The sequence below is a fragment of the Triticum urartu genome, chromosome 5A (genome assembly GCF_056163025.1).
Source record: "Triticum urartu cultivar PI428250 chromosome 5A, HENAU_Tu73, whole genome shotgun sequence".
Classification (NCBI taxonomy): domain Eukaryota; kingdom Viridiplantae; phylum Streptophyta; class Magnoliopsida; order Poales; family Poaceae; genus Triticum; species Triticum urartu.
The window spans coordinates 147,149,791-147,164,786 of NC_141877.1; the positions used below are offsets into that span (position 1 = coordinate 147,149,791).

The 14,996-nt window shown below is 47.5% G+C and overlaps 2 protein-coding genes across 2 annotated transcripts; one reads left to right on the forward strand and one right to left on the reverse strand.

Annotated features, from left to right (window-relative positions):
* The first annotated feature begins 7,156 nt into the window (after positions 1-7,156).
* Positions 7,157-7,935, forward strand: LOC125555884 (histone H2AX). Its single transcript, XM_048718693.2, has 2 exons — positions 7,157-7,451; positions 7,548-7,935. The coding sequence occupies exons 1-2, from the start codon at positions 7,260-7,262 to the stop codon at positions 7,767-7,769; spliced, it is 414 nt and encodes a 137-aa protein (XP_048574650.1). The 5' UTR covers positions 7,157-7,259; the 3' UTR covers positions 7,770-7,935.
* Positions 7,936-11,407: 3,472 nt separating this feature from the next.
* LOC125508601 (uncharacterized) lies at positions 11,408-13,149 on the reverse strand. The gene has a single exon (XM_048673356.2). It carries the CDS (start codon positions 13,107-13,109, stop codon positions 11,556-11,558), a length of 1,554 nt encoding a protein of 517 aa, XP_048529313.1. The 5' UTR covers positions 13,110-13,149; the 3' UTR covers positions 11,408-11,555.
* Positions 13,150-14,996: the final 1,847 nt, after the last annotated feature.

Below are 14,996 nucleotides of genomic sequence, written 5' to 3' on the forward strand. Positions count from 1 at the left end.
AGCCTGCGGGGCCACCTCGGGGAAACTCGAGGGTTGGTTTTACTCATAGCTTGACCTATCTGAGTGTGCCCTGAGAAAGAGATATGTGCAGCTCCTATCGGGATTTGTCGGCACATTCGGGCGGTGTTGCTGGTCTTGTTTTAACCTGTCGAAGTGTCTTGAAGAACCGAGATACCGAGTCTGATCGGAACGTCTCGGGAGAAGGTCTATTCCTTCGTTGACCATGAGAGCTTGTCATGGGCTAAGTTGGGACTCCCTTGCGGGGATTTGAACTTTCTAAAGCCGTGCCCGCGGTTATGGGCAGATGGGAATTTGTTAATGTCCGGTTGTAGATAACTTAAACCTTAACTTAATTAAAATGAATCAACTGTGTGAGTTACCGTGATGGCCTCTTCTCGGCGGAGTCCGGGAAGTGGACACGGTGTTGGAGTAATGTTTGCGCAGGTTGTTCTTTAGTTTCTCGCTCGCGCTTTGCCTCCTCTTCTCGCTCTCTTTTGCGAACAGGATAGCCACCATACCTGCTAGTCGCTTGCTGCAGCTCTATATATATATTTACCTTGCCTTACCTATAAGCTTAAATAGTCTTGATCGCGAGGGTGCGAGATTGCTGAGTCCCTGTGGCTCACAGATTACTATTATACCAGATGCAGGGCCTGATGATTCCGCTCCAGGAGAAGCGTTTGAGCTCAAGTGGGAGTTCGACGAGGACTCTCAATGTTACTATGTTTCCTTTCCTAATGATCAGTGGTGGTGCCCAGTTGGGGGTGATCGGGACCGTGTCGCATGTTGGGTCATCTTTTATTTTGGCGCCGTAGTCGGGCCATGAGTGTATGGATGATGTAATGTTATTTGAGTACTTGATTGAAGTGGCGAGTGTAAGCCAACTATGTTATTCTCCCCTTTATTATTTATATTACATGGGATATTGTGAAGATTGCCTAACTTGCGACATATGCCTTCAATGCGATTATGTCTCTAAGTCGTGCCTCGACACGTGGGAGCTATAGTCGCATCGAGGGTGTTACAAGTTGGTAATCAGAGCCTTCCCCGACCTTAGGAGCCCCATTGCTTGATCGTTATTAGCGGCCGAGTTATGTCTAGAAAAATGTTTTGAGTCATTTAGGAATTATATATCGGAGAGTTTAGGAATTCTTTTTTACTTCCCAGTTTCCTCATCGCTCTGGTAAGGCATCTTGACGTAGAGTTTTGACTCTTCTCTTCTCAAATTTCACTAAAAAAATTTTAGGATCACGCGGGTATCTTGGAATCGTTCCGATGGTTTTATGATGAGAACATTGTCTTGGTGCCTCCTGTCAGGGGTTTAGTGGAAGTGTCCTGGGGAGTTGAGCTCTGAGGTGTTGTCATCATAATTTTATCGTTGCAGTTCTGGAATACCTGAGTTTAGTATGCCGACATCGAAAATCTCCTTTATGCAGTTCGTTGGTGAGATAACCTCGACGCCACCCAGTACTGGGGCGGGAGTTCGGGAGTATCGCCATAACTTGTATAACGGATGCTTTTCGAAGGTTGAGGTAGATGGTTTCCGAAGGTTTCTTGGTTATGTGTTGAAGGATGGATACAGCTGGATGTAGCATTTGCTAGTTTGGTTGAGATATTATGCTTCCCCTGTATCCCCAACACTTGATTGCATAACCGGAAAGGTTCGGGAGTTTCATAGGTGGGAATTCTAGTAGCTCTAGTTCTTCTTCCACGGATATTGGTTTGAGATTGGGATTTCTTACCGATTATTCGTTCTTGATCCGTACCTTGTTGATTTATTTCTCTACCTTAATTCTACGTGGCTTCTCAATTTATGGATATGTGACCATTTCAAGAGGAATGCATTCGTTCATTTTGTTCGGATGTGAAGACTATATGTTGCAATTTTCATTCCGTTGGATTCAGCTTCAATATTTGTCTATCAATGTGCCGATGGATGTCAACCTCTTTAGGATGGCTCCTCCAACGCGCACGACTCCGAATCCTAATCCACCACCACCTCCACCTCCTCCGGAGGCATGGCAAGCTGTGATGGCCGCAACCAATGCAAATACACAGTTGATCATGCAAATTCTTCAAGAGCGCAATCAAGGCAATCAAGGGAATCAAGGCAACAATCAAAATCACTTTGCTACACTCAACCAGTTCCTCGCTAACGGGCCAAAGACTTTCAGCAATTGTGTTGAGGCAACCGATGCTGACGATTGGCTTGTGGATCTGTGCAAGCATTTCGAGTGTAGTAACGTCAGGCCTGAGGACTTTGTCAAGTTCGCTTCCTTCCAACTCAAAGATCAAGTTGCAGAATGGTTCCAGCAGTACAAGGATTCCAGAGGTGGACGTGTTATCACTTGGTATGAATTTTGTCAAGATTTCCGAGCTCATCATATCCCTCAGAGCGTGGTTGAAAGCAAGCGTGAGGAATTCCGCAACCTGAAGCAAGGCTCTTTGTCTGTCTATGACTACAACAAGTTGTTCCAGAAGCTCGCCCGCTTTGCCAAGCAGGACGTCCCTGGTGAGAAGAGCATGATATATCAGTTCAGGGGTGGTCTCAAAGAAGAAATTCAGCTCGCTCTTGTCCTCTTCGAGCCCTTGAGATACGATGAGTTCTACAACATGGCATTGAAGCAAGAGGCTGCTCAGTTGAGGTGTGATGCTTCCAAGAAGCAAGTCAGAGATGTTACTCCTTCTTCCTCTACTCAAGTGGCCAAGCAGCAGAAGTATTGGCTTCCTCCTTCTCCGTTCCGTCAGCCGTATCAACAGAAGTATTGCGGGGATTTGAACTTTTGAAAGCCGTGCCCGCGGTTATGAGCAGATGGGAATTTGTTAATGTCTGGTTGTAGACAACTTGAACCTTAACTTAATTAAAATGAATCAACTGAGTGTGTTACCGTGATGGCCTCTTCTCGGCGGAGTCCGGGAAGTGGACACGGTGTTGGAGTAATGTTTGCGCAGGTTGTTCTTTAGTTTCTCGCTCGCGCTTTGCCTCCTCTTCTCGCTCTCTTTTGCGAACAGGATAGGCACCATACCTGCTAGTCGCTTGCTGCAGCTCCATATATATATTTACCTTGCCTTACCTATAATCTTAAATAGTCTTGATCGCGAGGGTGCGAGATTGCTGAGTCCCTGTGGCTCACAGATTACTATTATACCAGATGCAGGGCCTGATGATTCCGCTCCAGGAGAAGCGTTTGAGCTCAAGTGGGAGTTCGACGAGGACTCTCAACGTTACTATGTTTCCTTTCCTGATGATCAGTAGTGGTGCCTAGTTGGGGGTGATCGGGACCGTGTCGCATGTTGGGTCATCTTTTATTTTGGCGCCATAGTCGGGCCATGAGTGTATGGATGATGTAATGTTATTTGTGTACTTGATTGACGTGGCGAGTGTAAGCCAACTATGTTATTCTCCCCTTTATTATTTTTATTACATGGGATGTTGTGAAGATTGCCTAACTTGCGACATATGCCTTCAATGCGATTATGTCTCTAAGTCATGCCTCGACACGTGGGAGCTATAGTCGCATCGAGGGTGTTACAGCTTGCTGTTGCACCAAAAAGTATGCATCTGAATTTTGCAGGGACTTCCTCAATCCTTCGGCTTCCTGTCTCAACACATCTGATCGATGTCTTTCAACTTGAAGTTGAGACTCAAGAAGCCGAACTGATTCAGGCAGCGAGTTCAAAGAGCTGGTGCCAGCAATAGTGGCCAGTAACTCGAACACTACATCAAGACATGACTTTGGGATTGTATCAGTGTCTTCAATATAGTTTTTATCAGCTTTCTTGGAGACCAAGAGGCATGTCTCACTATCTCGAACCTTATCCGCATTACTTCCTTTACCATTGCATAACGGGGTACTTTTCTCCAATATTTTGTCTGCATTCTAAAAAAGAAACAAGCAGACAGATCACAACTTTACCATATTGTATATGAAACTTATTTTGGTAAACCAGTTTAGTAGTAAGGTGGACATGATAATAACATGAAACAAACATATATCTATGTAGTATGGTCACTGTATGGTCTATATCATTCTAGTTTATTTTGCCAAATCAAGATAGAGATAGTTCAAATCATATCTATTTAAGACAAAGCAGCATAGGCAAAATATAAATGTGGGAAACTACACAGCAATAACAACACTTGTAATGTGCATGGCATGAGAACATAACTGTTTATTCAATTGAAACTAAAATCAACATAGAGCAAGTTACAACAGCAAACACGTTAAAGAAACATGTTTAAAACATACATGTGATGCCATTGGAGTTTCAATTGCATCCTTCAAATTTGAAATTAGCTGGTATGAGTAAATACAGTGATGCAAGAGCAAAGGGGTATTAACCATAGCTACAGAACCTGACCTGGGAATAATTCTTCTTCTGCTTTAAGCGTTGACTTGGGGTTTGGAGTGGTGGTCCTCGTACTTTGGGCACTGTAGTTGCCTTACTAACTGCTCGTGTTTGGGTGCTCTATGGTGGAGACGGTGTTGTGTCAACTAGAACTAGGTTACTATCTGCTGGGGTTGGAGTTAGAAAGGGTGTAGCTGCTTCTTTGTCCAACTGGTTAGGGGTACAATATGCGTGAGTCTGGGTTATGTGTGGTGGGGCTGGTTCTTGGGTAACTAAAATCGTGGTTCTATCTACATCGACGGGTAGCACGATCTTTTCTGAAGACTATGTTTTTACTCCCATAGATACTGCCATCACCCCCTCCAATTCAAATGGCTGATAAACAAGAAAAGAAATTAAATGTACATACATTGTAAGACATAGAGGTGCAATGGACAATAGCGAAGAAAACAGAGCATGAAATAATTCACATTTATGTTGTTTAACCAAATAGGATAGCATGTCATAATTTCACATATATGATGGCTAATTAAACATGATAGATGACACAATTTCACATATATGATGGCTAACTAAATATGATAGAATGACATACTTCAAAATATGATACTATATAAACAGGATGACATGATATAACTATATGATGTGTCTATTAAAGTGGTTGGCATGCCACAATTCACAAACATGCCGTTGGAAACATGATGGCATGATATAATTCAAAATATGATGCCCATGCAAACATGATGAGGTGATATAACTATATTATGTCTTTAGAAAATGGGTTTGACATGCCATAATTCAGATACATGCTGTCTATGTAAACATCATGGCATGATATAATTCAAATATATTATTTATATACTAAGCAAGTGAGCAGAGGGCAATCACATATATGATGTGTCAACTAAGGAGATGGCATTCAATATCGTGTATATGATGTAAAAACTAAGCATTGCAACACAACATATGCATGATATGAATAATATAACCCTGCCAAGTTTGAGCATACACCTCGCAGGGAAAATAGGAATGGTCATCTGCCTCTGAATCCTCCTCATACGGATGCGAGCGCTCATACGGAGGCGAGCGCTCGTTTGAAACACCGTCAATCACATCAGAGCTGAAAACCATTCGAGGTAGGATTTTGTACAAACAGTCACACGAACTCGTGCATCCGTATGAAAGACCGTTGTTTGCTCTATTTTCTTTTTGCGCATTTTGGTTAAAGCTTTATACAACCGCTCATGCAGGCGCAAGCCATCGCACGAAACACTATCTCCTGTGCTGAATGTCGTTGGCGATTTTCGACGACGGCTCCATACGACCGCATACAAGTGTGAGCGGTCACATGGAACACCGCTGATAGCTCCGACCGTTGTTTGATGTGTCCTCCTTTATTCATGCGATCGCCTGAACGACCGCAGATGTTCGCATGATACGCCGTCTTTCTCCCCGTTTTCTTTTCTCCTTAGCCTTTTTCTAGTGTCTTCTTTCCTCGATTTTCTCCTACAACACAAAGTCAAAAACAATCTTTTTCGAGAGTTATTCATCAAGTTATTTATGAGAGCAAAATATCAAAGCAAAAAGAAAAAGACAAAATAATGGGTTGCCTCCCATTAAGTGTTGGTATTTAGGTTGCTAAGCATAACCTCATACCTTAGTATCATTTCAGGTCTCCAGTGGCCTGCGATTCTCTCTACTTACCGCACATACATTTTTAGGTGCAAAAATATATTTCTCTTTCATTTTGGGCTTCTTCGGGAAATACCTCACTATTTATTCATCGCAAATTCTGAAGGTTACTTTCCCTTCTGCACAATCCAATGCTGGACCTGTGGTGTTCAATAATGGCCTACCAAGAGTAGTTGATAATTTTTCATCTTCGGGCATATCAAGGATAAAAAAGTCAGTAGGTATAATATGCCCATTTTTGACAAGGAGGTGTTTTTGCGGCCAACTTTGTGTCTTCCTTAGTGGCGAGAGAGACGTCGAGCGCGGGCGGTCGGCAAGCGCGGAGGCATGTGCGTGAACTGATTGTCAATGCGCGCAAGAGGCAGAGGAAAAGGGCGGTGGGGCAAACTTTTTGGCCAAATCTGACGGCCCACGAGACTCGCATCTGCCCGGATCGGACGCCGATCAATATGTGCCTATTGCTACCCTTGCGCGACAGCCAAACAAGCTGGGTTGGAATTGTAAAATGAAATCCGTGAATTCCAACCCAATGGCATGAGCCAAACAAGCAGTTAGCCACGTGTCACATGGTCCAGGTACGACAGTACTCCCTCCGGTTTTTTTAGTTCGCATATAAGATTTGTCTGAAGTCAAGCCTCGTAAAGTTTGACCAACTTTACAGAAAAGAAGACAAACATTCACAATGTGAAATCAATATCAGTAGATGCGCAATAACTTAAATTTTCATATTGTATAACTTTATCATTATAGATGTTGATATTTTTTTATATAAATATGGTCAAACTTTACTAAGTTTGACTTCAGATAATTTTTATATGCAAAGTAAAAAAGACCGGAGAAAGTAAGTCCACAAGCCATTGACGCATGGGCCCATCTTGGACGAAACACCCCAAACCGAGAGAGTTCCCGTGCTCTCCCCCCCTCTAATCACTTTCCATTCCAAAATTTTCCGCCTCCCTCCAAACTCCTGATCCGCGCCAATCCCCCAAAATTTCCCCTCCTCGTCCTCCATCCGACGGCATCGTGCCCCTCCACGTCACCGATCCACGGCCTAACCCTCCCCACCAATCACGCACCGCCTCCTCCTTCTATATAATCACACCACCGCCCCCGCGGGTACACCATCTCCACATTCATCCCTCAACAATCTGTCCGACTCCGGCCATCTCTCCGGCAACCACCGTATCCGCGCGTCCACCCTTCGTAGCGACGAGAAGATGAGTTCTGCCGGCAGCGGGAGGGGCAAGGGCAAGGCGGTGTCCAAGACCGTCTCGCGGTCTTCCAAGGCCGGCCTCCAGTTCCCCGTCGGCCGCATCGCCAGGTACCTCAAGATCGGCAAGTACGCCCAGCGCGTCGGTGCCGGCGCCCCTGTCTACCTCTCCGCCGTCCTCGAGTACCTCGCCGCTGAGGTAACCGCATCAACCCTCTCCGCGTTTCGTTACCCATAGGCATTCTCCTCTTCTGTCCCCTCACGGGTATTCGATTCTTGGTTTTCTTCTCTTCAGGTCCTGGAGCTCGCCGGCAATGCTGCGCGCGACAACAAGAAGACCCGGATCGTGCCGCGCCACATCCAGCTGGCGGTCCGCAACGATGAGGAGCTGAGCCGGCTTCTGGGCGCGGTCACCATCGCCGCCGGTGGTGTGCTGCCCAACATCCACACCACGCTGCTCCCCAAGAAGGTCGGCAAGGGCAAGGGCGACATTGGCTCCGCGTCCCAGGAGTTCTAGAGCCTCGCAGATCAAACTAGCATCATCACAGAAGATTTGAGGACTCTGTTCGTGTTCTAGTATGGCGATGCTTTAGGTTGTTAGATTAGTTCTGGGTCAATGTGTTGGTTGGTGTATCGATGATGAATCTGGTTGGAATGGAATACTAGCAATCTGGTTCTTGTTATTATTCATCGTGATATGTCAACGTGAAAACATCTTATTGATGTCTATGATGCGGAATGAATGGTGAAAACATGTTTTTACAGTTTGAGTCTGAATGCTGTTCCAGAGAGTATTTTCTGGCAGTCTTTATGTCTTCAGTCATGCCTAATTCGTCAAGATTCAGAAAAGGTGCGATGGTACTATTTCTCAGCAGTTTCAGGATAAACTTCCAGGATGCCAAGACAGCTCCGCCAAGATAACCCCTCCAGAAATCCTGTACAATGTACTCCCTCTGTTCCAAATTACTCGTTGTGGTTTTAGTAATTTGAACTAAAACCATAACGAGTAATTTGGAACGGAGGGAGTAGCAGTCAAGCGTAGAATCTTGCAGACTAACAAGGATAAAAGAAACAGTAAGATGTTACCAATCATTTTAGCAATATAGTGAGCACATCATCCTGTTCGTCCCATGATACCATTTTCAAAGTGGAAGTTGTTTCAACTAGCACATTGAATTCATAATTGCAAGGTAGCTATGTACTGTTTTTCTACCATGACGATGCTTTAGGTTGTTGGATTAGTTCTGGGTGAATGTTTTGTTTGGTGTATCGACGATGAATCCGATTGGAATGGAATAGTAGCAATCTAGTTCTCGTTATTACTCCCTGTGATTTGTCAATGTGAAAAAGTCTTGTTAATCTGCATGAAACGGAGGTGCTAGTTCTGTTTAGTCTGATTAATGAATGGCGCTGGACTGTTGTGATCCTGTGGATTACTTTCTGGCCCGTGGGCGTTCTTCTGTTAAGCGAATGCCCAAGTTTGTTCTTGTTGGCAAATGTGATTGTTCAGTTCAGCTATTTGGTGCTTACCCCAACAGCAATTCATGATGATGTGTGAGTGCCCTTTTGTAGATTGAATATAAGGCTTAGAATCCTTTTTAGCACTGAAACACCTGCATATCTTCAGTCATGGCAAGATTCGGAAGTGCGACGGTACTATTTCTTTCAAGCAAGTTTGTAAGCTTCTTCCCCTCCACACACACACACACAAAAAGGCTTGCAAAACTTCCTGAATGTTTCATGAGAATATGATTGTAAGTTCAATTTGCACCATTCTCAGCGTAAATTGTTCAGTAATCCTCCTCAGTGGTTCGAGGCTCCAGGATGCCAACACAACCCAGACCAGAAATCCTCTACAATGTACTCCCTCCGTTCCACAATACATGCCTTTCTTTTGTCAAAATATAGATATATCTAGACATGTTTTAGTATATAGGTACATCCATTTTTGGACAAATAAAAGTCAAGTATTTTGGAAGGGAGGGGGTAGCAGTTATGCATAGAATAATTTTAGCAATATAGAGCACAGAACAAACAAGCTGTACACTGTTACCCATCTGACCAATCATTTTTAGCAATATAGCAAGCACAGAATAATTTTCATCTCAAGATATAGTCTTTGTTTATTCTGAGTACAGAGGAGGGAGCCGGTTGAATCAAGTGCAGTGCGTAAATTATCACGAAAACCCTAAACCTTAAGACAAAGCGTAGTTCTGTGCCTCTGTATTCTGGTATTACACTAATGTCTATTACGACCCTGTTTTCTTCGCTTGAATTATCTTTCTCTTGACAGGAACTTAAATTATCTTCTAACCTATATGAATGACCAACACTCAAGCAATACACCCAAAGCTTTTACCTCAACGTATCCCAGGAAGATGCCGTACAACTTGGTGCTATGTAACACTTCAAAGAGAGACAATTCCTTGTGCTTTTGTCAACTTTGAAGTGACGTTGAGATCCCTTTTGGTCCTCTTCATAGTGTTTTCACGTGGTTCAGAAAAGGCCCTTTGCATTTCTCTACATACATGAGCAAAAACAGGACAACGAAACCAGTAGTTGTTACAATGGGAAACATATTATCAATATATCATCACCACCATACAACCATATATTCTGTGGAAACTGGAAAGCAACCCTTGTGTCCTAGTGCTATCAGACAGGACGCACGAATATTTGCTCATGATGCAAAGGTAGTGCCAATGCAAAAAGTAGCAAATTAAAAATGAGAGAATACAACTCTCAGTTTAGTTATCACCAAGCACTGGAAGAAGTCTAACACATCCCAGTACTGGCCAAGTAACAACTATAACATCCTACCAGCTCAAGGTCCATTTTGCAAGCCGATATGAGAAAACAACACCAACAGGAAATCCCCATATACCCATAATGCTTGCCCTGACAGCAAAACACCCAGCAATCATCATGGTACAGAACTTCAAAGACGAAACACATGAACATCAACAGCAACAAGAACAAACATATTGCCAGAATGCAAGCAAAAATTTGATTTCATTCCATAGTACCAGCCGATTCATCATATGTGATGCAGCTAAGATAGCAACCTGACCATTTCGAGTGGCATACTAACATGCAAATAGAGGATCAACATAGAAAAAAGAAAAAGAAAAGTGCACTCCTTCAATGGCCCCTGGCAGCATAGATCAGGGAGATTGCGGCCACCATGGTGGTGGTGGCGGCATACACCCACTCGGTGCCCAAGACAGCAGGACCTCGACTACGTAGTTCGTAGTCTCGGTTGATAGGAGCGCTAGGGTTTTTGCCTAACTGCTCAATGGTGCAGGAGAAGAGATTAGGAGTAGAGGAGGAGGTAGGAGATAATGATTTATTGCCTGCGTCCAAGGGTGCAGATTACAGGATATATAAAGGCCTTATGGGCTTCTAACAAACTAGGAAACTAACTACTCCTGGACTCCTAACAAACTAGGAAACTAACTACTCCTGGACTCTAGGAACCAACGTAGGATCAGGACTCCTTGTCCCGATCATGCCTCGCCAGCTGTGGCCGTCGGCTGCTGCCCCTGGGCGCGCGACCCGCGCCTGTACGCAGCGCCCCACATGACATCCTTGTGCTTTTGTCAACTTTGAAGTGACGTTGAGATCCCTTTTGGTCCTCTTCATAGTGTTTTCACGTGGTTCAGAAAAGGCCCTTTGCATTTCTCTACATACATGAGCAAAAACAGGACAACGAAACCAGTAGTTGTTACAATGGGAAACATATTATCAATATATCATCACCACCATACAACCATATATTCTGTGGAAACTGGAAAGCAACCCTTGTGTCCTAGTGCTATCAGACAGGACGCACGAATATTTGCTCATGATGCAAAGGTAGTGCCAATGCAAAAAGTAGCAAATTAAAAATGAGAGAATACAACTCTCAGTTTAGTTATCACCAAGCACTGGAAGAAGTCTAACACATCCCAGTACTGGCCAAGTAACAACTATAACATCCTACCAGCTCAAGGTCCATTTTGCAAGCCGATATGAGAAAACAACACCAACAGGAAATCCCCATATACCCATAATGCTTGCCCTGACAGCAAAACACCCAGCAATCATCATGGTACAGAACTTCAAAGACGAAACACATGAACATCAACAGCAACAAGAACAAACATATTGCCAGAATGCAAGCAAAAATTTGATTTCATTCCATAGTACCAGCCGATTCATCATATGTGATGCAGCTAAGATAGCAACCTGACCATTTCGAGTGGCATACTAACATGCAAATAGAGGATCAACATAGAAAAAAGAAAAAGAAAAGTGCACTCCTTCAATGGCCCCTGGCAGCACAGATCAGGGAGATTGCGGCCACCATGGTGGTGGTGGCGGCATACACCCACACCCAGATACCACCCTTGTTCTTCTTCTGCGCTTCAGTCACTGTGAGCTGCAGCTCCTCAGCCTCACTGGTAAGGGCTTCGATCTTCCCATTCTTTTCCTTCAATGCAATCCTCAACTCTCCAATCTCGCCGTCCATTTTACCATTGCAGTTCTCCAGTGCCTTGATTTTAGACATCAGCTTCCCTGCTTCAGCCTTCTCAGCATCCAGTGCTTTCTGAACTGAATTCTTCTCGCTCTGCAGGCGTGAATGCTTGGTATCAAGTTCATCACATGATGTTTGGAGCTGTGACATGGAAACATGGAGCTCCTCCAACTCAGCCCTCAACTTAACGGTCTGAGCATCCTTCTCACGTGTCACCCCCTCGGCCGCCTCCTTGTCAGCCTGGATTTCCTCCACCTTCCTCTTGAGGCTCTCCAATTCCTTCATGATTTCAGTCTTCTCAGCATCAAATGCCTTGGAAGCAACCTCCTTTGCCTTCACCAACACACCCAATTCCATCCTGAGCCTCTCAACCTCTTCTGCAGACATGCTGTGTTTCCTCTCTGCTTCAGCAACCTCTGATTGGAGCTTATCACTTTTGCCCTTCAACAAATCAAGCTCCCTCTTCTTTGCCATTACTTCAGCCTCTAACCCCCCTGTCTTAGTCACAGACAATGCGAGCTCTGTTTCCAAAGAGGCCACCCTTGCATCCATCTCCGCCTTCTTGGATCCCAGCACCTTCAGTTCCTCCACCTTCACCTTCAACTTCCCCTCCATTTCCACCCGGAACGCCTCAGATTCTTTCTTGAATTCCTGGAAGCTTCTCTCCACCTCTGCCTTCTGGCAGGAGACCACCCGAACCGCCTCCTTTGTCTCCTCCAATTGCTTTATGAGTTCGCCATTCTGACTCAATAGCTCGGAATTGTTGCCCTCCAACTCGGCCATCATGGCCGACAGGCTCGCGACCTTGTTGGATATGGACGCCACCTCCGCCTCCTTGACCTGGAGAAGTTTCAGGAACCGTGCTTTCTCCCCAGCGACCGCCTCAAGGCGCGCGGTGGCATCGTCCTTGGCGCCCGCCTCAAGCGCGGCCTTCGATTCCGCGAGCCGGAGGGAGTCCTGGACGGCGGCGAGGCGTGCGCGGAGCGCGGATGCCTCGTCGGCCGCGGCGCGGAGGGGCGCGGCGAGGGCGGCTTGCGCGACTGCGCGCTCGGCAGCGTCGAGCGCGTCGCCATCGGCGGAGATCTCCTCGAGGCGCGCCGTGAGCGCCGCCACCTGGCCGCGCCGCTCGACCGCCTCCTTGAGGAGCATGGAGTTGAGCGTCTTAAGCTGCTCCGCCTTCCGGTCCCGTACCGGCGATGGGTCCCGCTTCTCCTCCATCCCCGGCGCCAGCACCGGGGCAGCGTGGCTGCCGTTGCCACTGCCGTTGGCAGCGGCGGCGGAGTCGTTGCCGTTGCCGTTGGCGGCGGCGGCGGCGGAGGAGGAGGACTTTTTCTTGGCCATGTCTATCCTAGGGTTCGCGTGTGGCTGAAATGAGACAGTTCCCGGTGCGGATTTATGCAGCGGGAGCGTCTCGCTGACCCGTGGGTCCACCATTTGCTGGCCCACATGCCTGCGAGAGAAGTAATGGTGGGTCCGTGGGTGAGAGATGCTGCGAGACGACCGTTGGGTGGGCGAGAGGGTTTGAAATGGAGACGAACGGACGGCCTAGATGAGCCGTATCCCGTAGGCTTATCGCGTGCTGCGGCGCATTGAATCGCAGGCCAGAAAAATACGTTTGTGACGCAGAGCGAAGGAGTGGCCCGTGCGAGCGAATCCCGGGACATCATTTTTGTAAAACGAAATTGCTTCCCTAGAGCAACTCCAGCGCTCCGGTTCAACGAAGATTCGGTCTGTTTTTTATCTGTTTGAGTCAGTTTGACAGACATATATGATCGCTTTTGTGTTTGGGTCGTCGCTTACACTCAACGCTGGTCCGACTCATTTTTAAGGTCGCGCAAAAGACCCATTACCGTAAACATTTTGAAAAATAAAAAAATTAATTAAACATTAATGCCGGTCACAAAGACCGGCGAGAGTCCATGAGTCCATTTTTTTTACATTAACTAAAACATCAAATAAAAGTAAGAACTACAAGGAGGCGCGTTGTCCTAGGCATCCTCGTCGTCGTGGTCGGGGCCAGTGAGGTCGATGAGCGTCGACGCCGGGCCAGTCCAAGAGAACGCCGTCGACCAGGCTCTAGCGACATCGTCCGCCGCGGGCTGTACGGTCGTTGGCTAGGCTGGTCCATCGCAGGCAAGAAGGTCCTCCTTCGCGTCGCGCTCCAGCTGCTCGAGGTACTCGCCCTTGCGGCGCTCCTCGGCCAGCCTTTACTGCCGCCATTGATTGAGGTAGGTCCACTCCTGCGCTGGCGTCGTCCCCAACCAGACAGGTGGTGCGCTGACCCATTCACGCACCACCCTGGTTCATGAGTAGCGCTCGATGGGGGTCGGCGCCGGCTCGACCTTGACGGTGGACGGCGGTCTCAACAACGACATGACGCAGTCGCCGGCCGCGGAGAGCGCCATGGCCTTCGCCATGCGTGCCTGGTACGCCTCCTTCTCCTCCTCCTCCTTGCACCGCTCCTCCTTCTCGCTTTCACGGAGGATTGCCACCAGCGCCGCCTGGTAGACGGCCTCCGCCTTCAGGTCCTCGTCGTGTGCGATGAGGGCCGGCGGCGGGGAGCCATGCCGCACGTCGTGAACGCCGCGCCTCCTGGCCTCCTCATGCTGGAACACGAACCACTGCTCCCAAGCGGGAGAGTTGAATGCGTAGGCGGGGTCGCGGCGCTGCCCCGGCATCAACAACTGCCGTCGGCGCCGCACCTCCTCTGTGTGCGCTCTTGCTGACCGCGGCACCGCTGACACTGGGATCCTCTCTGGATCCAAATGCCAGTCGTGTGGCAACGTCATGTCGGGATATGGGAGGGGGGCGTGGTGCTCCCAGTGCCACTTTGCCTGGTGCACTGGGACGCTGATGCGCTGCCGAGGCCGGCGGGAAGACGCTGGCGGAGGCGGGGAGAGCGCGCGGGAAGGGCCTGCGGGGGCCTTGCCCTTGCCGGAGAAGAAGCCCATGGCGGTGGCTAGGGTTTATCACCGACAGGGAAGCACAGTGGGTGGCGAGATGGGGACGAGGGCATTTGGAAGCGGATGAGGACGGCCCCCCAACGCACGCTCGGATTAAAAAAGGCCGGCCGCCATCGCTGATGCGTGGGCCCACGGTGGGCGATCATCATTAATAAAGATGACCGCGGTAGTTGGGCGGCCGCCAGGTGGGGACGCGACGGGCATCAAGAGGACCCGCGGCGCGTCCGCTTCGCGTCCGCACCGACGCATTCCCGCCGCAAATGGG